General features: G+C 46.7%; 1 protein-coding gene across 7 annotated transcripts in view; it reads left to right on the top strand.

The window, feature by feature from the left end:
- crebrf (creb3 regulatory factor) overlaps window positions 1–27,582 on the top strand; it is an 84,800-nt gene that overhangs the window by 50,585 nt on the left and 6,633 nt on the right. For 4 of the 7 annotated variants that reach the window (XM_038795482.1, XM_038795481.1, XM_038795479.1 and 1 more), the window contains 2 exons: window positions 508–697; window positions 20,648–20,721. In XM_038795482.1, the coding sequence (XP_038651410.1) occupies window positions 508–697; window positions 20,648–20,721 (264 nt within the window). Of the gene's footprint in view, window positions 1–507; window positions 698–4,526; window positions 4,598–20,647; window positions 20,722–24,503; window positions 24,971–27,582 lie in introns of those variants that run through there. The other 3 variants (XR_005460440.1, XR_005460439.1, XM_038795483.1) reach the window with 3 other exon arrangements.

Below are 27,582 nucleotides of genomic sequence, written 5' to 3'. Positions count from 1 at the left end.
CCGTCTCTGTCTCGGGCTCTCTCCGTCTCTGTCTCGGGCTCTCTCCGTCTCTGTCGGTCTGTGTCTCTCTCGGTCTCTCTCTCAACACCCAGATGAGGTGAAATGTTTTCACCCAGAAGGCTGCCAATCTTTGGAACTGGTGGTGGAAGCAGAGTCTTTGATTATTTTTAAGGCAGAGGTAGATAAATTTTTGGTAAGCAGGGTGGGAGATGGGGTAGGCAGGATGATTATTTGAGGTTGCTCTCAGCTCTAACTGTGGTCTTATTAAATGGCGGATCAGGCTCTAGGAGCTTAATGACCTACTCCTGTTCCTTGTTCAAATGTTTGCATTCACAAGTGAAACAAGGCATCCCAGTGGTCCAGAGTTTTGAGAGCCATGGGTCCAAGGTCCTGTTCCTTTCAAACTTTATGTCATGCTCCTTATACGCAGAATCACAAAATGTTACTTGTTTCATAGAATTATGGTGAATGTGAATAAACTAATGGTATGTATTCTTGTCAAAATAGGAAAATATTTAGTGAAGAAGTCTCGCAGAACAGATGTGGAAGACTTGACGCCAAATCCAAGAAAACTACTACAGATTGGAAATGAACTTAGAAAACTAAACAAGGTGATTAGTGATCTTACACCTGTAAGTGAACTGCCATTAACTGCCAGACCAAGATCCAGAAAAGAGAAGAACAAACTAGCATCCAGGTACTGAGGAGAATTCTAAATAGCACTGTGTATACAGTGTTAGTCCTGTATAATTGAAACCAATTCTTTTGAAATTTTGATATTACCAGAAATATGTTTCAATCTTAACAAAAAATGGATATCTATCCACGTCCCCTCAAAAATTAATTTCTATCCATCCTCTAGAAGGGTGAGTAGAGCTCTAATTACCTGTTCCTTATCTACCCATTCCACTTTCTGTACAAAAAATGGTGAAATGCTGCAATTTAAATACAGCACACCACATATTCATTCTATCCACATGCAAAATTAACCCACCTTTCTTTACATGAAAGTTGGATATTTGAAAAAGGATTTGTTTTGGACATGTTAATAAAAACAGTTTTTCTAACATAATTGAAAGATGAAACTCACTTTTTTTTTGTATGATCTTCATTGACTACTCCACATACGTTACACATAGGTGGCCTATCCAACTGGGAAAATAGGAGGGACATTTGTCCCTTTAGATTTTAATGTAACTGTGATCCTTGCAAAATACAGGGGCACCTCCAGGCATCCATCTTCAGTTATTTTCCTCCCACCATTGACACCCGTTGCATTATGTTCGTTGCATCGCATAAGGAGTCTTCTCAATCAACAGTTTTTTTTACTGCTGATAACCCACATTTCTTGCCTATACTGAATTTTCTTTCATTAGTAAAGTATCTTGTTTAGCTGAATTTAAAATTGAGTCAGCCGCAGAAAGTTCTTCTCCCATCACCAAGCAGTATATATGCGGCATCAAGTACTGTCTTGACCACACAATGTGTGAACTCTTGTATTTTTATAGTAGGGAAAACCGAAGAATTTACAGCATCATCATTCATCCAAAATAAAGAAGATATCAAAGAAGTTCTATCATTCAGTTTGACTACATCCGAGATCTTCTCATTCAACAGATCTTCGGAGAGGATAAAAATGGCATTCAACTGAGGAACGGGAACTTCATTTTGGACCTGCCAGTTTCTGTGAAGAATGCTACTCCTAGGTCATTAGCTAAACTAATCCCAATACTACTCAAACTGAATTTTCTCAGTGTGCCATTTCCAGACTTGGATTGTAGGATGACAAATGTATTCATGGTATAATACACTTGTACTGTCCATGAGGTTCATGCAGTCACTAAAAAGAGCCTGTACTGTTTTACGTCAGCGCAGAAAACATTGTAAGAGTTGACCATAGAGAGTTGGCTTAAGGCAATGCATCTGATGCTATCCCATGTCACTGCAGAAGGCTGGTTATGGGACGCCTTATCTTTCACTGAGTTTGGAATTTGTATGTTGGTCTATTCTAATGCTGAAGGTGTTGTGTTATGCTGGTGTGCGCTCTCAAGACTCATGGACATTCCAAGTTTGGCACTGTTAACCAACTGAAATATTCTGTAAATCAAACAGTAGTAAGTCATGAAGCCTGGACACAGCAGGTAAGTTATTAAAGCCAGTCTGGCTTTAAGTCCAAAGGCAAATCTGTACAGACAATTGAGCAAAAATAAATATTTTGAACACTTCAGTTTTCAGTGAGCTGTAAAATACATCACGTCTACAATCTTCACAAGAAGAAAGAAGTCACAGTCGGTTTCATTGCTTTTGAAGTCTAGTGATGCCAGGGCCCTGAATCTGTCACATCTCCTGACTTGATCCATTTCAGACTGGAACAGGTTCACTAATAACAATTTCTGAAAAACAAAAGGGTTTTTTCTGCCCTTTTCAAAGGGCAATAATAATAATGTTAAATTGGACACCCAAGTCGAAAGGATATGACACAACTCCTGCTCTGAGCAATTGACAAGATGCTTTAACGCACTTGGGGCCAAAGGCAAACCTGTACAGACTATTAAGCAACAGTAAAATCTATAACTTTTACTACCTATTTTCCACAAGTACAGGTGCTCAAACCTATTTGTGACTCCTTAAGCCAGGAGAGGTTCCTTCAAAAATTGTGTTACTACATTTGCCATTATTCAGAATGTGTGCTGACGTGCAACCATCAACCTCCTGAGATGCATTCTTCCACAAGGCTTCATGGATTGCTACAGAAACTACTTTTATTTTCAAATATTTAACACTTGTAGGATTTGTCACGTTCTGGATAATGTACGCATTCCGCCTTTGCCAGAGGTTTATCAACGTTCACTCAAGACAAAATCCTGGAATTTAACTGAGGCATTCTCTCAGATGGTGAAAACTTTTCCTACTTTGGAATCCTTCCCTTGCCAATAGCATGGCACTCTATTGTTTTACTTGACCTCAAATAGAGAAATTACAATCCATGTTCTTCCTGTTCTCCATTTTTGTGATTCATAAAGTAATGCTTAGCACCATGCTGTTCTCAATCTCTGGCACTCTGGGCTTGTCTTCTACTTGGAACTTCAGCTTCTGGCTCCATAGCAAAGCAAATTTCTTATTATGGAAAGGAGAATCGCCTGAAAGCTATCCCTAACCAGTTAGCTATGGATAATCTGATGTCTTTGGGATAAAACCCACCCATCATGGATCATTATTATTTCTCATAATCCTCTTAAAGCTTTATAATTGGAGATTTTAAAAAAACAATGGTGATTGCTGAACCACTGAAATAAAATAAAAATAATTTTGTAATGGGGAAGGGGGGCATCTTTGCAGCCTTACCATCCTTCTTTCTTGGAGCACAATGCACCCTCATTTTGGTTACTGCATTTGGATAAAATGCTGGACAGACTGAGCAGTTTATCGAGAGTCAAATGGGTTAATACCTAACTGGCTACATGTCATACAACCATTTTGTTTTACAGTGCATGTAGCATGTAGCTGCCTTGAGAGCTCTCTGAAGAAAACAACTTAACTCAATGTCTTGTTTTGTACACGAGGATTGAAATCACAAGAAGCCAACTTGCTTATTACAGTTGCATGACGTTACACATGATGTTGATAAATGCGTTCTTACCACGTCATGCAGCGTGAGAGCGTAAATAGCTAAACTCAGTCTTCGAGTTTTAAAAAGAAATTGCGATCCAGTTAAATTAGAGTTTGTTCTGTCGGTGGCAATCAAACTTGACCAGGAAAGCCTCCAAGTTTGTTTCTTTCTCCACCATCTCATCAACACCTCACTCTCCTGCACCTGCCATCCTGCCCAAAATGTTGATGAAGGGTCATAAGAATGCCGCTGCACTATTTTGACATTTCGGAGCTATCTTTGGCTCACCATTTTGTCTTTCAAATAGTTGTATATCAAAGCCTAAGCTGCGATGACCATGATGTAAATCCACTTTAGCTTTTCTTTGTCAATAATAAATGGGCTAAAACTTATTTTTGAAGACTTCTTCCAAGAAACTTAAATTGTCAACGACAGAATATTGCTGTAATACCTTTCAACATTTAACACTTGCAATCTGTCTAGGCTATTAACTATTTACCTCTGATCTTTAGATTTGGTCCTTTTCTAGTGATAGCCTGGATGTTCATTTATATCCTGGAATTGCTACATGAGGGACTTCAGCACAACTCCGTGGAAATCTCAGCCTAAGCTATCTCTACCTGCCTTTCCCCAGTCGAAGGAAACTTTCCGCAAAGTCATTCCTTGAATTTTCTCCCCACATTAAGATCTCAACTAAGTGCTTAGTCCAAGCATGGGATCTTCATGATGTATAACCTGATGCAACCCCAAAATTCCAACCCAGCCCCTTTTGAGCCAAAGGCTGCTGTAGATTTAAAGCTGCTGTCAAAGGACTTTGTTCCTAACTCTGTTCTCTGCCAGGAGTGTTGGTGAACTTCACGCAGTAGTAGCGGAGGCACAGCCCTGTAATTTTTTTTTTATTTTTTTTTCCCCCCAGTTGAATAGGCTACCTACCCTTGGGATGTGGAGTGTACCTTTTCAGAAAATGATGACTACATTGTTCTAAAGGTGAGTAATGATCTTTATACCAAGGCAATTCAGTTTTGATGATGTAGCATTTTTAAACTATATTTCATTTTGTAAGTTTGCATGCTTTATTTGACTTGCATTGATAAAAGTTCTCGTCGTTAAACTGTATAATAAATAGAAAAATAGAAGCTCCTTTTGGTTGGCTGAACAACTATTTTGAAGCTGATTTTGTTGAAGCCATCGAGGAGATAAACGTTCAACCAACATAAAATTATGATTGTTTGAGACATTTTGATTTGTAGCCACACTTGGTGGTTCAGTGCAGTATAATAAATGTAAAGTATGCATCTAAAAAGTACAGATCTCATTTTATTTTTCTTCTAATTTTCTCCTCATTTCTTCTCCCTGAGGACATTGATCTTCTTCCTGGAGTACTAGGGTTTGTGCGTGCTTTTTGTGTGAACCTAGGCAGAGAGTTTCAACAAGCTATTCAAGTGAGAGAAGGAATATCTCAGCTGTTACTAATTCTGTTCTTGCCCATGATTACATACAAGCATACTTTGAATTCAGATTGCCAGATAGGAAGCAGGAATGGGAACCATAGTGATTTCCTCTACCTATTCAGCAAACACATGGGGCTTTTCATGACAACTGAAGATCTCAAAATATTTTTAAAACAATGATGTACTTCTGAATGTAGTAATTGTTTTAACACAGGAAATGTGGTAGACTTTGAGTGCAGCAAACTCCAACAAGCAGCAATCTGATAATGTTTGAAAGATAGGGCAGCACGGTGGTGCAGTGGGTAGCACTGCAGCCTCGCGGCACCGAGGTCGCAGGCTCGATCCAGGCTCTGGGTCACTGTTCGTGTTGAGTTTGCACGTTCTCCCCGTGTTTGTGTGGGTTTCGCCCCCACAACCCAAAATATGTGCAGGGTAAGTGGATTGGGCACGCTAAATTGACCCTTGGAAAAATGAATTAGGTATTCTAAATTTTAAAAAAAACAAAACCAAAAAATTATTGAAAGATAAATATTGGCCAAAGCAACTGTGAATACCCCCCTGCTCTTCTTTAAACAGTGCCATGGGATGTTTTGCATTCCCAAACTCATAGATGGGCCTTGGTTTAATCCAAAAGGCAGCACCTGCAACAGTGTAACGCTCCCTCAGTTCTGCATCACAATGTCAGACTTGATTATTTTGTTTTCAAATCCCGTGTGGGACTTGAACCTGGAACCTTGTGGCTCAGAGGTGAGTCTCTACCAACTGTAATCACAATTGAGGCAAATTTGAGAACAAGAGTAGGCCAATTAGCCACTCAAACCTGCCCTGCCATTCGTTGAAAACATGACTGTAACAGAATTCACCCAACCACCTTGTCTCCATATCCCTTGGACACAAAAGTCAAGGCTGATAATGTAGAACTGAAGGAGTGTTCCACTGTTGTAGGTGCTGGATGAGGCATTAAACCGAGGCCTGATCTGTCCAATTGGGTGAATGGCACTGTTTTAAAGAAATAAAAATTATTATTTTTCTTTCCTAACTAATAAGCTGTACAAGATAAGAAATCGAAGTAGACCATATAACCCCTTGAACCTGCTTTGCAATTCAGAAGGGTCTGGGCTGATCTTTGGCCTCCAGTTTTTCTCCCAATTCCCATATCCCTTGATTCCCTTTCAAAAATATATTCAATGACTAAACAGTCAAGTCTGGGGCAGAGAATTCCAAAAATTCACAACCTGGAAATTTCCTCCATAGAATCATAGAATCCCTATAGTACAGAAGGAGGATATTCGGCCCATCAATCCTAAATGGTCAACCCCTTTAATCTTAACATCCCTCCGAGTTCTAGACTCCAGTCAAGGACAACAGTCTCAACTCGTGTATCCTGTCAAGCCCTCTAAAAGACTTGTGTTTCAATGGGATCACCTCTCATTCTGAGAGTACATGATCATTCTGTTCTCGTGGACAATCTTCTCATCAGGAATCATCATTATGAATCTTGGTTGCATCATGCCATAAGGCCAGTATATCCTTCCTTAGGTGCAGAAATCAAAACCATATACTACTCTTGTATGTGTCCTCACCAAAGCCCAGTACAATTCAGCAGGATTTCCTTAATTTTGTACCTCAACCCCCTTGCAATAAAGGCCAACAGACCATTTGTCTTCCTAATAATTGCAGTACCTGCATGCTAATTGTGTTTGAACAGGCAGCACAGTGGTGCAGAGGTTAGCACTACTGCCTCACAGCGCCGAGGACCTGGGTTCTATTCTGGCCCCAGGTTACTGTCCGTGTGGCGTTTGCACATAGTCCCCGTGTCTGCTTGGTCTTGCCCCCACATCCCAAAGATGTGCAAGGTAGGTGGATTGGCCATGTTAAATTGCTCCTTAATTTTTCTTTAAATATTTCTGTTTTGTGCATAAGGACTCCTAAATTCCTTGAATAACATTTTCTTACCGTTTAAAATGTATTGGTTGTTTTCTATTCTTCCAACTACAGTGAATGACTGTGCCAATACTCAGTCTACTACCTTATGGCCCACTCACTTAATCTGTCTATAATCCCCTTACAGATTTATTGTGTTCTCTTCATATTTTACTTACACAGCTAGCTTTATATTGTTGGTCCTGCATCAATATCATTGATTTAGATTTGAAAGAAAGGTGTCCCCAGCACTAATCATGCAACAGCCCAATAAGTTGCCATGCTGAAAGTGATCCACTTATGCCTATATTCTGTTTCTAAATTTTAACAAATCCTCTGTTTATGCTAATAAATAATCCCAACCTCATGATTTTTATTGACTCTTGAAAATCCAAATATATTGCATACGCTAGTTCACCTTTATATAGCCTGCTAGTTGCATCATCAAAAACCTTAATACATTTGTCAAAGTACTGTCCTTTTCACAAAGCTATGTTGACTCTATCTTGTATCATTTTCTAAGTGCCATTTTAATACTTTGGATAATAGTGGATTCCATCATTTTCCTGCTGATTAATTTCAAGCTAACTGGCCTGGATTTCCCTGCTTTCTTTCTCCCTTCTTTCTTCAATAGCAGTGTTTGTTATTTTCTAATCCACTGGGACCATTCCACAAAAAAAAAAGAATTGTTATATGATCACAACCAAGGCATCCACTATCTCTGTAACCACTTATTTTAGAACCCTATAGTCTAGACCATCAAGCAAGGGATTTATACAAGAGCGGGGAGAGTATTCTTGGAGCGAGGCAGGGAGGTGGGTGGACTGGCGTTGCCCAACCTGTGTGGGTATTACTGGGCCGCGAATGTGGCAATGATTCATAGGAGGGGGAGGGAGCCGCATGGAAGAGGATGGAGGCAGCGTCCTGTGTGGGCATGAGTTTGGAGGCACTGGTGACGGCCCCGCTGCCACTCTCCCTGGCAAGGTACTCTACGAGTCCAGTAGTGGTAGCTACCCTCAAAATATGGAGTCAGTGGCGGCGTCATAGGGGGCAAGTGAAGGCCTCAGTTTGGTCCCCGATACGGGGGAACCACTGGTTTGTACCAGGGAGGATAGATGGAGGGTTTTTGAGCTGGCATAGGGCAGGTATCAGGCGGATGGGGGACCTCTTCCTCGACGGGAAGTTTTGGGAGTTTCCGCTATTGCCGCCAAGAGGGGTTCAGGATAGGATGCTCTCGGGGACGTGGGTCGGTGAGGGCAGGATCTCTGCAATTTATCAGGTGATGCAGGAGGGGGAAGAGGCCTCGGTGGAGGAGCTGAAAGCGAAGTGGGAGGAGGAGCTGGTGGAGGCGATTGATGAGGAGACGTGGGCGGACGCCCTGGGGAGGGTGAATTCTTCCTCTTCTTGCGCACGGCTTAGTTTAATTCAGCTAAAGGTGCTACACAGGGCGCATGTGACTGGGACGAGGCTGTGCCGGTTCTTTGGGGGTGAGGACCGGTGTGGGAACGGCAACGGCGCCGTTACCAGCGCCTGCAGGCTCGTGTCCACGCAGGACGCCATCTCCATCCTCTTCCATGCTGCCCCTGCCCCGTCCATTACCCAATTACGCACCATCGCTGCGTTGGCAGCCCAATAGTACCCACAGAGGTTGGGCCACTATGGGATATTTAATCACAGCCTTGGTCACCATGCAAATGCATTTCAGCATCCCCTATTAGGTCAAACCCATTTATCTTCATGGGTCACTCTCTGTGCGGAGTCTGCACATCCTCCTCGTGTGTGCGTGGGTTTCCTTCGGGTGCTCCGGTTTCCTCCCACAGTCCAAAGATGTGCAGGTTAGGTGGATTGGCCATGATAAATTGCCCTCAGTGTCCAAAATTGCCCTGAGTGTTAGGTGGGGTTACTGGGTTATGGGGATAGGGTGGAGGTGTTGACCTTGGGTAGGGTGCTCTTTCCAAGAGCCGGTGCAGACTCGATGGGCTGAATGGCCTCCTTCTGCACTGTAAATTCTATGAATCTATGAATTTAATCTTTAATTGGTCGATTACTTTGTCTGTCTTGTTGAGAGTGCTTCATGCATTGAGATTATGTGCTATTAATTTTAGCTTTTTACCATTTTCCATGATTTGACTATCCACTGGAGCACTGTTAAATACTCTCACACCTATTATTTTACTCCAGCCAAATCACCACACAACTCTATATCAATGGACTTCCAGTGGCGTTTGCGAGCGGGTCGGCCGCATCGGGTGGAGCTCCTGCCGGTGGCCACTATTTGCAGCGTTTTCGGCGCTTTCCCCGGTTTGTCGTCCCCCCCCCCCCCCCCCCCCCCCCCCCCCCCCCCGATTATTGTCGTCTTTTGGGGCCGTCCTGGGCATCAAGCAGGGCCGGTTTGAAAACCGCCGAGGAACCCCACGCGGGTGTCAGGTGGCTGGTGCCGAGGCGACGGGCCCAGCGCGCGCAGAGGTCGGAGCAGTGGGGGGGAGCCAAACGGAGATTGAGGCGGCAGGCCAGAAGCTAGGGCGCGATGTAGGTGAGATGTCCCACATCGGGTGGCTCCCACCTAGAATGTTGTAAGAAGACTGAAGTCCGGTCCCAGGCAAATTCTGGAAGAATACAAAAAAGATGAGAAAGAAGTTTTAAAGAAACTTGGTGAAAGTTTTTTTTTCTCCTTTTTTTTGAAGGAAGAATTTTTTTGCTTTTCTATAATAATAAAAAAACAGACTGAAGAAGGGTGGGAAAAAAAAGAGGAAAAATAATAAGTTGTTAAAGGAAGCGAAAAGCAGCGTTGAGGAAGGGAGGAAACGCGGGCTTGCCGTTGATTGACAGGACCAGTAAAAGTGCTGACAAGATGGGGGATGCCGGTCTGCATAGTGGGGCTGCACTACTTATGGTGGAGAAGATGACCGAGGAGATGGCGGTGGAGCTGGAAAAGCAGTTTGCGAGGCACATAGAAGCTTTGAGGAAGGAGATGGCGGTCGGATTGAAGTCATTGTTGGAGGAGGCAATCGCCCCGGTGAGGATAGCTGTGGCAAAGACATCGGCCGATGTGAGAGAGCAGGGCGAGAAGATGAAGGAAGTGGAGGATGCCGGTTCGCAGCACAGCGACCAGTTCACCTCGAATGGGGACGAGCTGCAGAGGGTGGTGGAGGTCAACAGAGGACTCGAGCAAAGCTCGAGGACTTGGAGAACCGCTCAAGGTGGCACAATCTGAGAATTGTGGGCTTGCCCGAAGGGACAGAGGGCCCAAGATCAACAGAGTACTTTGCTAAGAAGTTGGCGGAGTTGATGGGGGAGGGTGAGAACTCCCCCGGTACGAGCTGGATGGAGCTCATCGGTCATTAAGGCCGAAGCCCAAAGTGAATGAGCCGCCAAGAGCAGTAATTATCTGCTTCCATAAGTACTGCATGAAGGAAAAGGTGTTAAGCTGGGCAAAGCAGAAGTGCGAGGTGCAGTGCAATGGTGCTAGAGTTCGGATCTACTAGGATTTGACGGTGGAGTTGCCAAAAAGACGAGCGCCGTTTTGGCGAGTGAAGGTGGCACTGTACAAAAAGGGGGTGCGATTTGGTATGGTATACCCGGCGAAGCTGAGGGTGACATATGATGCCAAAGACTTTTATTTGGAGACAGCGGAGGCGGCTGAGGCGTTCGTGAGGGTAGAAGGCTTGGGACAGACGTGAGGAACGGAACTGGAAGAGAGACTGTGGACTGTGATTAGGGAGCTGGAAAATGTATAAATGCTATAATTTTCGACTTCCAGTGGCGGCTATAAAGGAGTAAGTCACATATTTGGTGGCTCCCGCTCGGGTCGGACTTTTGGACCTTTTCCCCCGATTTTCTCCCGGGCTTGAATTGTAAAACTGGTGACAGGCAATTGTGTACTGAATTCCCACATCGGTGCAGGGAGAGATGGACTCAAAGTGCTCGTAAAGGCAGAAGCAGAAAGACATAGAAGGCTTGGGCTGAAGCTGCAGCAGGAAACAGCATGGCGGAGGACCAGACCTCTGCTTTGTCGACCCAGCGGTCAACGGAGCAGCTGATGCAAGTTATTCAGGAAGGCTAAGCAGAAACGGGACTGCTCACCAAACCCATTTGAGTATTGCCCTCTGTAATTGTTTCTCCAGCACCCAAATTTATATTTACCTCCCCAGTCTCCTCCACCACCACCACCAGTCGCTCACTTGTGTTGTAAATAATTTTGCCAGGTGTACAGAGTTGCTGGTGTTGAGCTGGTAAACAATACCTTACCAGTTACTCGATTTTATTTTTTATTGTATTTTTATTATTTACTATTTTCTTCAGGGGCCACCAAGCTAGCTGGGCGGGCTAGCTCACGGAAGCTCAGTGGGGGTGTGCATATGTTTGGTTTATTAAAGGGGTTGGGTTACAGTGTTGTTCCTGGGGGGGGGGGGGGGGGGGGGGGGGGGAAATGTTCTGCTGACTAAGGAGGGACTTGGGCTAAGGGACAGAGAAGAGGTTGGGGCCGGAGGCTGTCTGGGGGTGGGCCGGTGGAGGCGCGGAGCATGGGCTAGAGGCGGACCCAAAAAGGGGATGGCTGATCGGCGGGGGGGGGGGGGGGGGGGGGGGGGGGGCGATGAGCGCCCCCCCCCCCCCCCCCCCCCCCCCCCCCCCCCCCCCCCCCCCCCCCCCCCCAACTAGGTTGATCACCTGGAATGTTCAAGGGTTAAATGCACCATTCAAGAGGGTGCATGTGTTCGCTCATTTTAGGGGACTGAAGGCGGATGTGGTGATGTTGCAGGAGACGCACCTCAGAGTAATTGACCAGATTAGATTAAGGAAAGGCTGGGTCAGTCAGGTCTTTCATTCGGGACTAGATTCAAAGACTAGAGGGGTCGCGATCCTGATCAATAAGCGGGTGGTGTTTGAGACGGGTAGAATAGTCTCGGATGTGGAAGGTCGGTACATTATGGTCAGTGGGAGACTGGAGGGGATGCAGGTGGTATTAGTAAATGTATATGCGCCAAATTGGGATGATGTGGAGTTTATAAAGAGGCTGGTGGGGAAGATACCGGACCTGGACCCGAACAGGTTGGTCAGAGGAGGGGACTTTCAACACAGTTATTGACCCTGGCTTGGACCGGTCAAGCTTGAAAACGGGCCAGGGTGCCAGCAATGGCAAGGGAACTAAAAGGGTTCATGGAGCGGGGCGGGGGGGGATTTACATAGAACACACAGTGCAGAAGGAGGCCATTCGGCCCATCATGTCTGCACCAACCCACTTAAGCCCTCGCTTCCACCCTATCCCCGTAACCCCATCTAACCTTTTTGGACACTAAGGGCAATTTAGCATGGCCACTCCACCTAACCGGCACGTCAGAATGTTCAACTCACCTGACAGCACGTCTTTCAGGATTTGCCATGGAGATTTGGGCAGCCAAGGATGAAGGAGTTCTTCTACTCACACGTGCATAAAGTGTACTCCCAGATTGATTTCTTTATTTTGAGCAGGGCCTTACTGGGAGGGGTGGTGGACACTGGGTACTCGGCGACCACAATCTCAGACCATGCTCCGCACTTGGCTGACCTGCAGGTTAGTAAAGACAGTAACCAGCGCCCGCACTGGAGGTTAGATGTGGGACTTTTGGCTGACGAAGGGATGTGCGAGCAGCTGAGGAAATGTATTCAGAACTACCTGCAGATCAACGACACGGGGGAAATTTCAACAGCTATGGGAAGCACTGAAGGCGGTGGTCAGAGGGGAGCTGATCTCGATATGGGCCTATAGGGAGAAGGTGGACAGGGCAGGGACGGACCGATTGGTAAAGAAGATACTACAGATCGGTAGGAGGTATGCGGAGACCCCAGAAACAGGGCTTTTAAGGGAACAGCAGAAGCTACAGGTGGAGTTCGGCTTGTTAACCACTGGGAGGGCGGTGGAGCAGCTGAGCAAGGTGAGGGGGGGGGGGGGGGGGTGATCTATGAGTATGGAGAGAAGGCCAGCAGAATGCTTGCACAGCAGCTGAGAAAGAGGGAGGCAGCCAGGGAGACCCAGCCTTTCCTCAATCTAATCTGGTCAGTTACTCTGAGGTGCGTCTCCTGCAAGTAAATGACGGTGATGGGAACTTTAGAAGGAGATGGGAGATGGGAATTTCCCAAAGGTGGACGCGGAGCTGGTAGAAGGGCTGGGGACCCGATCGGGTTGGAAGAGACAGTGGAGGGTCTGAAGGTCATGCACTCTGGTAAAGCCCCAGGGCCGGATTGGTACCCAGTGGAGTTTCACAGAATGTTCTCTGGTATATTGGGACCGGTGTTGATGAGGATGTCCAATAAGGCAAGGGAAAGAGGGGTTCTGCCCCCGACGATGTCGCAGGCAACGATTCGCTGATTCTTAAGCAGGACAAGAACCCGGAGCTGTGTGGGTCCTACAGGCCGATATCCCTGTTGAACGTGAATGCCAAATTGCTGGCCGAAATTTTGTCCTCCAGAATTGAGGATTGTGTCCCGGACGCTATTGGAGAAGACCAGACAGAGTTTGTTCAGGGTAGGCAGTTGGTGGCCGAAGTAAGAAGGTTGTTAAACGTGATCATGATGCCCCCGGAAGGTAGGGAGGTAGAGGTGGTGTTCGCAATGGATGCAGAAAAGGCTTTTGATTTGGTAGGAGGGGTTATCTGTGGAAGGTACTGGGAGGATTCGGATTTGGGCAGGGCTTTATTGACTGGGTCAGGTTGCTGTATCAGGCTCTTGTGACAAGTGTACGGACGTATAGGACAACATCGGACTATTTTAGACAGCACCGGGGCCAAGACAGTGTTGCCCCCTCTCCTCACTGTTCGCGCTAGCTGTAGAGTTGTTGGCAATTGCTCGGAGAGCCTCAAGGGGCTGGAAGGAGCTAGTCCGGGGGGGGCGTGGAGCACAAAATCTCTCACTATGCAGAGGACCTGCTTCTGTATGTATCAGACTCAATAGAGGGAATGGAAGAAATCATGAGCATTCTCGGGGAATTTGGCCGGTTTTCGGGGTATAATCTAAATATGGGGAAAAGTGAGATGTTTGCGTTCCAGGCGAGGGGGCAGGAGAGGCGATTGGGGGAACTGCCGTTTAGATTAGTAGGGGGGAAGCTTTAGGTACCTAGGCATTCAAGTGGTGCGGGAATGGGACCGGTTGCATAAATTAAATCTGGTCCAACTAGTAGACCAAATGAAGGACGATTTTCGGAGGTGGGACACGCTTCCGTTGTCACTGGCTCGGAGGGTGCAGGCGGTCAAGATGACGGTCCGGCCGAGATTCCTGTTCGTGTTTCAATGTCTCCCCACCTTTATTCCGCGGTCCTTTTTTAAACTGGTCAACACTGGCTTTGTTTGGGCGGGCAAGACCCTGCGAGTAAGGAAGGTGATGCTTGAGTGGAGTCGGGGAGAGGGCAGGCTGGCGTGGCCAAATTTTAGTAACCTTTACTGGACAGCGAATATAGCCATGATCAGGAAGTGGGTGGGGAGGAGGGGTCGGCATGGGAGCATATGGAGGTGGCTTCATGCAAGGGCACCAATTGGGGGCGTAGTAACTGCGCCTCTCCCATTCACGCCGGCACGGTACTCCACCAGCCCCGTGGTGGTGGCGGCCTAAGAGTCTGGGGGCAATGGAGGAGACGTGGGAGCAGAGGGAGCATCGGTCTGGTCCCCAATCTGTAATAATCACTGGTTTGTCCCGGGAAGTATGGATGGGGGGTTCCGGATATGGCCGAGAGCAGGGATTGAGAGGATGGGGGATATGTTTATAGAGGGGAGCTTTCTGAATACGAGGGCTCTGGAGGAGAAGTTTGGGTTGGCAAGGGGAAACAAATTCGGGTGACTGCAGGTGCGGGACGTCCTACGTAAACAGATGTCAACCTTCCTGTTCCTACCGCTGAGGGGGATTCAGGGCAAGGTAGTTTCCAGAGGGTGGGTAGGAGAAGGGAGCGTCTCGGACATTTACAAGGAACTTATGGGGTCAGAGAGACGCAGGCTAAGGAGCTGAAGTGCAAGTGGGAGGAGGAGCTGGGAGGAGCGATAGAGGATGGTCTATGGGCAGACGCGTTGACTAGAGTCGACGTGTCCGCAACATGTGCCATGCTCAGCGTGATACCATTCAAGGTCGTTCATCGGGCTCACATGACAGTGGCCCGGATGAGCAGATTCTTTGGGGTGGAAGACAGGTGTGCAAAATGTGCGGGAGGACCAGGGAGCCATGTCCACATGTTTTGGACATGCCCGAAGCTTAGGAGATTTTGGCAGGAGTTTGCAGATGTTTTGTCCACGGTGTTAAAAACAATGGTGGCACTGAGTCCAGACGTGGCGATTTTCGGGGTGCCGGAAGACCCCCGGAATCCAGGAGGAGAGCGAGGCAGACGTTCTGGCATTTCCTTCCCTGGTAGCCCAGAGACGGATGCTATTAGCTTGGAGGGACACCAAGCCCCTGAAGTCAGGGACATGGCTAGCTTTCTCTGTTTGGAGAAAATCAAGTTCGCCTTGTGAGGGTCACTGTTGGGGTTCGCCAGGAGGTGGCAACTGTTCATCGACTTTGGTGCAGGAGCCAAGGTTGGACAGGTCACGGCCGCGCTCGCTGGTGCCATCGGGGGGGGGGGGGGGGGGCGGGGGGCGTGTGTGGATGGCTGGGCTAATGGTGGAAATGGGAGGGGTGGACCCTTCTAGGTTTCGGAACGGAAGTACTCGTTTTTCTCAGCAGTCCATGAAGTATACTCGCGGATCGACTTTTTCGTGGTGGGGAAGGCTTTTCTGGATGGAGTTAAGGGGTCGGAATACCCGGCAATTGCAGTGTCAGATCATGCTCCACATTGGGTGGATATGGTACTGGAGAAGGGGTAGCGCAGAGGCCGGGGGTGGAAATTAGATGTGGGACTTTTGGGGGAACCAAGGGTTCTGTGACAAAATTAAGAGGGTAATTGAGGAATATGTAAGTTTCAGCTGTACAGGTGAGATGTCGAAGGCAGTTGTTTGGGAGGCTCTAAAGGCGGTGGTGAGGGGGGAGGTGATTTCATTTAAGGCCAGCTTGGACAAAGAGGAGAGGTTGAAGCGGCAGAACATAATAGATGAGATGTTGGAGGTAGATAGGAGTTATGCAGAAGATGGGGACCCAGCGAAGCTGAAAAAGAGGAAGGAACTACAGGCGAGCTTTGACCAACTATCTACCAGGAAGGCGGTGCGCCAACTGAGACGGGTCAGTGGTGCAGTTTACAAGCATGGAGATAAGACCAGCTCCGGAGGGAGGCAGCGGTAAGGGAAATTGTTCAGGTGAGGGATAGGGCAGGGAAGTTGGTAGTGGCTCCGGATCTGATTAACAAGGTTTTTGAGGAATTTTATGAGAGGTTGTACAGGTCAGAGCCACATGGGGGAGACTGTGAGATGCAGGAATTTCTGGATGGGTTGGAGTACCCGAGGTTAGTGGAGGGGGACAGGGCTACATTAGAAGGAGCAAAAGTGGAGTAGGAGATAAAGGATGCAATTGGGAGGATGCTGTTGGGGAAGGTGCAGGGCCGGATGGGTTTCCGGTGGAATATTATAAAATCTTCAAGGATAAGCTGGCACCCCTGATGGTGGGGATGTTTGAAGAGGCGATAGGGAAGGGGGTGTTGCCACAAACTTTGGGGCAGGCATCGATTTGCCTGTTTCTAAAAAGAGATAAGGATCCGACAGAGTGTGGGTCATATGGGCCCATATCACTTCTGAATGTGGACGCAAAAGTATTGGCGAAGGTACTGGCAGGTAGGCTGTAGGAGTGCCTCCCGAAGGTGATAGGTGAAGATCAGACTGGGTTCGTGAGAGGGAGGCAGCTCTTTTCAAACTTTAGAAGGGTATTGAACGTCGTTATGGCACCGGCAGAGGGGAAGGAAACAAAGGTGGTTGTGGCATTGGACGCTGAGAAGGCGTTTGACCGGGTAGAATGGGGGTACTTGATGGCAGTTCTGGAGGAGTTTGGGATTGGACCAAGATTTGTGAACTAGGTAAAGCTATTATATAAGGAGCCGAGGGTGAGTGTCCACACAAACAACATCAGCTCGGGATACTTTTCTCGCCACCATGGGACTAGGCAGGGATGTCCTATGTCCCCTCTGCTATTTGCACTCGTGATTGAGCCATTGGCCATCGCATTAAGACGTGCGGGGGTATGGAAAGGAAAGTGAGGGGGGGTGGGGGATAGAGCATAGGGTGTCCTTATATGTTGATGACTTGCTGTTATACGTGTCGGAACCGAGTGTGTCGATTGGGGAATATTGGAGCTGCTTCAAGTGTTTGGGTCTTTCTCTGGGTACAAACTAAATCTAGGCAAGAGTGAGTATTTTGTGGTGTCTCGGCCGGGGGTGGGGGGGGCCTGCCATTCTGTAGGGCACTTTAGGTAACTGGGGGTGCAGGTTGCCCAGGAGTAGGGGGGTGCTCCGCAGGTACAACATTTCTAATTTTTTTTTATAAATTTAGATTACCCAATTATTTTTTCCAATTAAGGGGCAATTTAGCGTGGCCAATCCACCTACTCTGCACATTTTTGGGTTGTGGGGGCGAAACCCACGCAGACACGGGGAGAATGTGCAAACTCCACACAGACAGTGACCCAGAGCCGGGATTGAACCTGGGACCTCAGCGCCGTGAGGCGGTTGTGCTAACCACTAGGCCACCGTGCTGCCCCCAACATTTCTAGTTTAGTGGGGCGAGTGAAAGCTGATCTGGCAAGGTGGGATGGTCTCCCTCTGTCACTGGCGGGTCAGGTACAGGTGGTTAAAATGAAAGTGTTGCCGCAATTTCTGTTTATTTTTCAATGCCTGCTGATTTTCCTGCCAACGGCTTTTTTCAGAGAGATTGAGGGAAGGATTACTTCGTTCATATGGGGAGGGAAGGTGGCCTGAGTTAGAAAGGTACTGCTACAGAGGGGAAGGCTAGAAGGGGGTTTGGGTCTTTTGAACCTGATGTATTACTACTGGGCGGCGAATGTGGTGAAGGTGCGGAGCTGGGTCAGAGGGGTTGATTCCCAGTAGGTCAGAATGGAGAAAAATTTGTGCAGGGGGTCGGGATTGAAAGTACTGGCAACAGCCCCGGGGAATACTCAGGGAGTCGGGTAATAATAGCTTAATTGAGAATTTGGAGGCAGTTTCACCAGCACTCCGGGTTGGGGGCAGGGTCAAGGGAAATGCTGATTCGGGGGAGCCACAGATTTGAGCCATGGAGGTGGGATGGAAATTTTCGGAAAAGGGAGGAGAAGGGGATTAAGACACTAAAAGATTTGTTTCTTAGGGGTCGGTTTGCTGGATTGAAGGAGCTGGAAGCAAATGATGGGCTGGAGCAGGGGGTAATGTTTAGATGCATGCAGGTTCGAGATTTTGCCAGAAAGGAGATACAGAGCTTCCCGGTGGAGCTGGCTTCCACATTGCTGGAGGAGATGCTGACGACAGGGGGACTGGAGAAGGGGATAGTGTCGGCGGTTTACGGAGGTATTTTGGAAGAGGAGAAGGCACCACTGGAAGGGATCAAAGTAAAGTGGGAGGAAGACCTGGGAGAGGATATGAAGGAGGGGTTCTGGTGTGAGGTGCCCCGGAGAGTGAATGCCTCCACCTCGTGCGCGAGGTTGGGGCTGATACAACTCAAGGTGGTATACAGAGCACACCTCACGAGGGCGAGGATGAGCCAATTCTTTGAAGGAGTAGAAGATGCATGTGAGCATTGCGGGGGGGGGGGGCTAATCAAGTTCATATGTTTTGGTCCTGTCCAAAGCTAGAGAAGTACTGGAGTACTGGAGGGAGGTTTTTAGGGTAATTTCTAAAGTGGTGCACGTGACACTGGACCCGGGCCCTCGGGAGGCCATATTCGGGGTGTCGGACCAGCCATTGTTGGAAACGGGTGCGGAGGCAGATGTTGTAGCCTTCGCCTCGTTGATCACCTGAATAAGATCGTGATAGATTGGAGAGCAACCTCTACACCCTGTGCCCTGGCGTGGCGGGGGTACCTGTTGGAATTCTTGACTCTTGGGAAGGTTAAGTTTGAACTGAAGGGAAGGATGGAGGGGTTCTACAATTCATGGGCATTATTCATTATGCACTTTCAAGAACTGGATAACATTGAACATTAGTGGGGGGGGGGGGGGGGGGGTTGGTGGGAGGGGGGCTATGTGTGTTAATGGCGAAGATGGGTGATCCCTAATTCCTTTTTGTCATTTGTTTGTGTGAACATGCAGGCTAGGGTTTGGTGGGAGGATGGGATCGTTGTTATTGATATGGGGATTGACATATTTGTTACTGATTATTGTTTATTGGTGGTGGTTGTAAATTTGGGAGAAATTGTGAAAAAGGAGAATAAAAATAGTTTAAAATTTAAAACAAAAACTCTAGATACTAATTGTGGTGAAAAATGTACATGCACCCATAAACCATTTTGGACATGCGCAGTTCCTTGACCTTTTAGAATTTTAAAAAGTGAGTTGAGTCTATTGTTTTTTAGTCCAAAAGTGATAACATCACAATTGGCTTTCGCTAAAATCCATCCACCACAGTTTTCCTGACTCCTTTAGCCTATCCATGTTACTTGTAATTTTATGCTTCCACCTACACAACTTTGGCACCAATCTTTGTTTCATTAGGAAAGCTGGATATATGGTTCTCCATTGCATTATCTAAGTCATTACCAAATCTAGAGAATAGTTGAGGGCTCAAAACCAATCCTCGTGGGCCGCCACAGCCACTTCCTTCCAATTTAAATACATAGCTATTATGCCTATTCTCTGCCTACTATCTCCTAACCAAATCCCTAACCAGGTCAATAATTTGTCTTCATGCCTATGTGCTTTAATTTTAGCTTGCATATTAGTGGAACTTTATTGGCTGTCTTCTGGATAACCCATATCCATAGAAATTCTTTTGTTTCAATCTTTGGTTACTACTAAAAACAAAAATAGTTTAATTGGAAATCCACAACCCATTACAAATCCATGTTGGCTGTAAAGGCCCGCTGTGGATGAGATCAGTTAACTTAGCTTAGACTGGGAATCAAACCTGGCAAGCTTCTGGCTTATAACGTATTGCTATTCATTGTTTTAAGCCATTGAACATTCAGCAAGAAAATTCTTCATTTTTATAGATCTCTATTGATTTGCACGCATTGGATTGAGTTTAAATACATTATTATTCAAATCTCTCCAAAAGGAAACTTGCTATTAGCAGCTTCATGTGCAACGTATCTTGCTAGTCCATTTAAGTCAGGGTTATGTATGGAAGAAATAGTGAACTAATTGCCTAGCTCTGTGCAGCACATTACAAGGAAAGGAGAAGAATTAAATTATAGATTACCGTCCGTGCAGAGTGAGCTTCTCGTGTTGACATTCCAATAAGGCAGGCCTGGTACAGCAATAGAAAGGACTTGACTGATTTTTACATTTACAAAAATAGCCCTTTTTAAAATATCTATATATATATTTTAGTACAGTTCAATATATGTATAAAATGTTAATGGCTGTATTTACTCCTGGCAGTTAAAATTCTGTCTTTGATTAGCTGGCTCTACCTGAATTGGGAGTACTCAAAGCCGACATTGAAAATGCTCAAAATGGAAATCGGTTTTATTTGTTGTGACTGATATCGTTCACCTTCATTTCCCAAATAACAAACTTAATTTCCAATAATAACCATTTGTGATCTAAGTGTCTCCTAATGGTATACTTTTATCTGCAGGGCCTGCCGCCTCAAGAAAAAGGCTCAATATGAGGCTAATAAAGTAAAGCTATGGGGTCTCAACACTGAATATGGTAAGATAATAGCTTTGTACGTTGTTTTGTTTAAGTTAGTTGTACTCAAAATAAAACAGAAAATAAATACTGGAAATACTTAACAGATCCAACAGCATCTGTAGAGAGAGAGAAAAACATCTCATGGTTTAGCCAGTGACACTTCACCAGAACCAAGAACATTTAGAGATTTATGTTCTTAAACCAGACTTAATCCAGAGGTTGGTGGTGAGTAGAGGGAAGGACAAAAGGGATAGTCTGTGATTGGCAAAGATCACCAACCTAAAATGTTAATATTGTTTCGCTTTCTACAGAAGCTACAAGACCTGCTGAGTTTTCCAGTACTTTCTGTTTTTATTTCAGATTTCTAGCATCTACACTACTTTCTTTTTTATTTAGGTGAACCATCCTTTGTATTTTTTAAAAAATATTTTATTGAGGCATTTTAAATATATATATAATCACAAAAATATAAAAACTAACCATGGCAACAGGGCAACAACCCCCCGTCCCCCCACCTTGCATCCTCCCCCCAGCAACAACCCCTGCTCATCTCGCTGACACCTGCATTCCTTTTTCCTTTTCCAATTTATCACCCCCCCCCTTAAAAAAAATAAACATTTCCCCTCCCCCTGCTGACGACTCAATACTCCTTAAAGAAGTCGATAAACCCAATCCCTGCACCTCCGCCTCCTCAACCCTTGGGAACTCCGACCCATCCAAAAACCGCATCATACCGTCATTCCCCACAGGAGGCTCTTAGTTATATAACCTCCGATAGGCCTCAAAAACCGCATGCCCCTCTCCGGCTTCAATACCACCCGGGCCCCCCTCATCTCTCACCCTTCCAATCCCTCCCCCTCTCTCTCTGTCTCTTCCGCTCTCGCTCCCGCTCCCGCTCCCGCTCTCGCTCTCGCTCCCGCTCTCGCTCTCTCTCTCTCTTCCTCATCTGATGCCCAAGCATCCTACTCGCTTTCTCCCCATAATCATAAATCGCCCTCTGGCCCTACGCAATTGTCCCACCGACTTTCCAGTGGACACCAGCCCAAACTCCATCTGGAGCCTCTACCTCTCCTTTAGTAACGTCTTCTCGGGCGCTATCAAAAATCTTTAGTCCACCCTCCGAATGTCCTCCACCAACCTCAGCCCGCTCTACTCTGTGTGCCCGAATCAGTATAAACTCCCCTCTTACCACAGCTTTCAGTGCTTCCCACAGTGTTGAGACAGAAACCTGCCCTGTATTATTCAGCTCCACATTATTTTGGATGCCCACTCTCTGCCTCTCACAGACCCCCTTGTCTGCCAGTAACCACATATCCAACTTCCACTGCGGCCTCTGAGCCTCCACCACCCAAATATCCACCCAGGGTAGCATGTGGTCAGAGACCACAACCGGTGAATACTCCAATCCAACCACCCCTGCCAACAACTCTTTGTCTAAAATAAATAAATCAGTCCAGGAGTACACCCTGTATGTGCGAGAAATACAAAAACTCCTTTGCCCTCAGCCTCTACATAAACCTCAACAACTCCCTCGCCGTTGCCAACCCACCCCCTCTGACTAACCCCTTGTTAGTCAGCTAGCCCAGGTCCACACCTTGCTCACCTTCTGGCCCTCCCGAAGATGTCTGCCACCATTTCCTCTTAACCAACTGTGCCACAACAACATCCCACCCGCCCTATAAACAAAGAAGAAGAAAACCCAACCACCCATCCCCCACACTCTCCACGGGTAAACCCCCACTTCACTCCCATTAACTAGCCAGCCAGCTAGCAAGGTGGCCACACTCGAGGCCTCCGTCTAACCCCCCTTCCCCACAACTGGCCTTCACCCGCAAATCCCTAAAACAAATAAAAAGAACAAGAAAACACACTCACCCACTCTGCACCCATATTCATTAAATACAGCAATCCGCCCATCATGTAAACCCACATTCAACGCTTTAGCATCTCCAAAGTTCAGTGTCCTCGCACACCTCCCAGTTATGGTGTCTCATAAATTAATTTGCCTCCTCCGGAGTATCAAAATATAACTCTTGATTCTGGCGTCTGACCTACAGGCGAGCAGGATACAACATCCCAAGCTTAACCCCTTGTAGAGGGCAGCCTTGATCCCATTATAACTGGCCTGCCACTTGGCCAATTCCGCACCTTTTAGATCCTCGGCACATTTCCTTCCCAGGTGCACTTTTTAGTTTGCTTTGCCCACTTAAATGTCTCCTTATCAAGAAAATAATGCAGCCACACCACCATCGTCCTCTGCGGCTCCACTGCCTTTGGCCTCCTCCCCAGCGACCTGTGCGCCCGATCCACCTCAGAGAGGATGGTCAAAGACCCCCTCCCCCACCAACTTCTCCAGCATACACGTCACATACTTGCGGCCTGCGTTCCGTTGATCCCCTCAGGCAGCCACATAATCGGGAGATTATGCCTCCTAGGACGGTTCTCTAGGTCCTTCACCTTCTCCGGTTCTTTGCCACAAGCGCCATCCTTGCCTCCAGTGAGGCCAGCTGGTCCTTGTGCTCTGCCACCGACTCCTCCACCTTCTGGAGTGTCAGACCCTGCACCTCTTTCTGCTCCACTCTCTGGATAGTCGCCCTAAGCGGCCCCACCGCCATTGCCAGGTCCTCTGAGGCCTCCTGCCTCTGCTGCTGAAACTTTGTGTTCAAAAATTCCACAAGTTGCACAGTAAACCACTGGGCGGGCAATGACGCCCCAGCAACCCCTGCCATCTTTTCCTGTGTCACACCTCGAATAAGCTCTCGTCTGGGCTGCTGCCTCTTACTTGTAGCACTCCTCGTCAGGTAAGCCATAAACTGGCCCCACCGATGGAGTACTTCACCTCCTCAGTCCTCATGCACCTCACACCAGCAAACACCCCCTAAGTCGGGTGGGAAAGGACCAAGAAATTCCACCTCAACCTGGAGCCACCAAATGTGTGATCACTCACTCCACGGCCGCCACTGGAAGTCCCATCCTATTTAAATCAATTCCATCATGCACATTCTTTGGCTGGATAATTCTATAATTGATTAACATCCTTAAGTTGGTCGTATCATTTACCCAGTCCACTGAAATTAGTTTGGTATGTTGTAATAGGAACTGTATTGCTTGTTTTTAATTTGCACCAAATTTGACTCTGTAACCTCAACTTGATATAACTAATAAGGCGAAAGCATACTGTTAGCCTCAATTAACTGTTTGTAAGGCCATAGAAGATTCACTACTGAATATAATAATATATTATATTATTATAACATAATATATTATGTTATTATAATAACATAATAACTATGTATTAATAGTTCATCGTATATTTATAGATTCCGAGATGTTTGGAGCAATGTAACATTTCAAATCAATTTTTTTATTGGCAGAGTAGCCAACAATGCTCCTTTTCTGGAGAGAAAGGGATCTGCAATTGTTGTGGGGCTTTTGAGCTCATTCTATGGAATGAACGATTGTTCAGTGTTGAGGTAGTTGATGGAACTAATATGTTCTTCAGTTGTTAAATTCAATTGTTTCAAATTTTCCCCTCTGCTCAAGCTCCTAACAAGTGGTTAATTTAGTCACAGGCCATTTGTGGAGATGATGCAGAATCTAGCCTGGTTCCACTTAAAAGTTAAAGCAAAATATTGCAGATGCTGGTAATTTGAAACAAAACCAGAAAATGCTGGATAAACTCAACAGGTCTGGCAACATCTGTGGAGAGAGAAACAGTTAACATTTTGAGTTTGTATGACTTTGGAGCTTCCCGAAGAAGTCATGCGGAATCAGTGTTAACGCTGTTCCTTTTTCCACAGATGCTGCCAGACCTGCTGACCGGCATTTTCTGTCTCCACTAAAAGAATAGATGGATATAACCCTGGAGGGAAAACAAAATGCTATAATAGTGCACAGTACAATGAGTTTGAGATCCATTGTAAATTTTGTTTGAACTATTTGCTAAAGCTGTGTTTTATCTTAGCATAGCTTCTTTTGACAGGTTCAATCCTCTCAAAGCAGATGTTTCTGGGAAGTATATGTTACATTTTCAAATGCAAAGACCATAATTCAGTTCACTCCTGCAACTTTGCCCTGTTCTCTCCCAAGGATGTTTTATCAAATGATGTGTTAAAATAGGTGTTCCAAATTTTCTGAGGAGGTGTAATCACCTGTAAAGTTATTTAACTTTATTCTGGCAACTTCAAAAGACCCATGGATAAAATTGCACCCATTCTTCTGCAAAAACAGGATTCAGTGCAATAATGCGTAATATAGTAGCTCCCTTTTCATCTCCCATAAAACTGTCCCACCTCCCCTTCTCTATAACCCCCCCCCCACTTAACGATCATCCTAACAATAAATAAGATTGGACTATAGTGTTGACAAAGGTCTGCACCATGTCCTTGATAAGCAAAAGAAGCAATAAATTGATAAAATGTCATTATCTTGACCAGTTCTGCACTAATACCTAAATTATTACAGCTAGAAACAATTTATAATTGAAAGGTTAACTATATAAACTGGTTAAAGGTATTGGTAATTGAGATGTGAATGCATTTTTTTTTTCTTCCCATTATTGAAAAATATTGTTAGCACTGGCTTCAACATGCTTTGGGTGGAGACTCCAAAAGAACACCTTACTGAATTTTGTCAATCTACAAAAATGTTTGTATTTCTGTACACTTGTTTTTGTGGTATAATTTTCTAATTTGGCGTGTTTTTTATGTATATATTTTTCTTTAATAAGCATTGTATTGAGGTATTCTTGGTACAGTAACAATAACAAAATAAACAATATACATGAAACCATAAACATAGTGCAAAAGCCATTTACCTCTCGTACAGGTCCCACCCTTATTGACCCCCTACTCTAATCTAAACTACTCACTTCCTCCCGCGTCTGCTGACGATTAATTTCCCGCAAAGTAGTCGACGAACATTTGCCACCTGCGGGTGAACCCTAACAGTGACCCTCTCAAGGCGAACTTGATTTTCTCCGGACAGAGAAAGCTAGCCATGTCCGATAGCCAGGTCTCCGACTTCGGGGGCTTTGAGTCCCTCCATGCTAATAGTATCCGTCTCCGGGCTACCAGGGAAGCAAAGGCCAGAACGTCTGCCTCTTTCTCCTGCTGGATTCCCGGGTCTTCCGACATCCCGAAAATTCATCACCTCTGGACTCGGTGCCACCCTTGTTTTTAACACCGTGGACATGATGTCTGCAAATCCCTGCAAAATCCCCTAAGCTTTGGACATGTCCAAAACATGTGGACGTGGTTCGCCGGTCCTCCCGCACATTTTGCGCACCTGTCCTCCACCCCAAAGAATCTGCTTATCCGGGCCACTGTCATGCAAGCCCGGTGAACAACCTTAATTTGCATCAGGCTGAGCCTGGCACATGTTGCAGCCATGTTGACTCTACTCAACACGTCTGCCCATAGACCATCCTCTATCTCTCCTCCCAGCTCCTCCTCCCGCTTGCGCTTCAGCTCCTCGGTCTGCGTCTCCTCCGACCCCATAAGCTCCTTATAATTGTCCGAGACGCTCCCTTCTCCGACCCACCCTCTGGAAACTACCCTATCCTCAGCGGTAGGAGCGGGAAGGTTGACACCTGTTTACGAAGTAAGTCCCACACCTGCAGATACCTGAATTAGTTGCCCCCGCCAACCCAAGCCTTTCCTCCAACGCCCTCATATTTGGAAAGTTCCCCTCTATGAACATAGCCCCCATCCTCTCAATCCCCCCACTCTGTCATAACCAGAACCCCCCCGTTCATACTTCCTGGGGAAAACCAGTGATTATCACAGATTGAGGCCCAGACCGATACTCTCAAGTGCCGCCTCCGCTGGCCCCAAACTCTCAGGGCCGCCACCACCACTGGACTGGCGGAGTACCGTGCCGGCGCGAACGGCAGAGGCGAAGTTACCACCACCCCCAAACTGGTGCCCATACATGAAGCTGCCTCCATACGCACCAATGCCGACCCCTATATTAGCCGCCCAGTAATAGTTGCTAAAATTTGGCAGTGCCAGCCCGCCCTCTCCCCGACTCCGCTCAAACATTACCGTACTTACTCGCAGGGTCTTGCCCGCCCAGACGAAGCCCGTGATCGCTCTGTTGAGCCATTTAAAAAAGGACCGCGTAATAAAGATGGGGTGACACTGAAATACAAATGGGAATCTCGGGAGGACTGTCACCTTCACCGTTTGCACCCTGCCAGCCAGAGACAACGGTAGTGCGTCCCATCTCCGAAAATTTGGTCCGCCAGATTCAATTTATAAAGCCGGTCCCATTCCCGTGCCATTTGGATGCCTAGGTACCTAAAGCTTCCCTTTACTAACCTAAACGTCAACTCTCCCAGTCGCCTCTCCTGTCCCCTTGCCTGGACCACAAATATCTCCCTCATTCCCATATTAAGCTTATACCCCGAAAACCGGCCAAATTCCCCTGTAGTCCTCATGATTTCTTCCATCCCTTCTATTGGATCCGAAACGTACAGAAGCAGGTCACGCACATAGAGCGAAACCCTGTGCTCCACCCTGCCCTCCCCCCGGACCTGTCCTCTCCAGCCCCTCGAGGCTCTCTTAGAGCAATTGCCAACGGCTCTATAGCCAGCGCAAACAACAGTGGGGAGAGGGGGCAAACCTGTCTCGTCCCCCGGTGCAGTCTAAAATAGTCCAATGTTGTCCTATTCGTCCGTACACTTGCCACAGGAGCCTGATACAGTAACCTGACCCAGTCAATAAAGCCCTGCCCGAATCCAAACCATTTCAGTATCTCTCACAGATAGTCCCATTCTACCTGATCAAAAGCCTTTTCTGCATCCATTGCGATCACTACCTCCACCTCCCTACGTTCCGGGGGCATCATGATCACATTTAATAGCCTTCTTACATTGGC

Source organism: Scyliorhinus canicula, chromosome 4 (assembly GCF_902713615.1).
Source record: "Scyliorhinus canicula chromosome 4, sScyCan1.1, whole genome shotgun sequence".
Taxonomy (NCBI): domain Eukaryota; kingdom Metazoa; phylum Chordata; class Chondrichthyes; order Carcharhiniformes; family Scyliorhinidae; genus Scyliorhinus; species Scyliorhinus canicula.
This window is presented reverse-complemented; position numbering and strand designations above follow the sequence as displayed.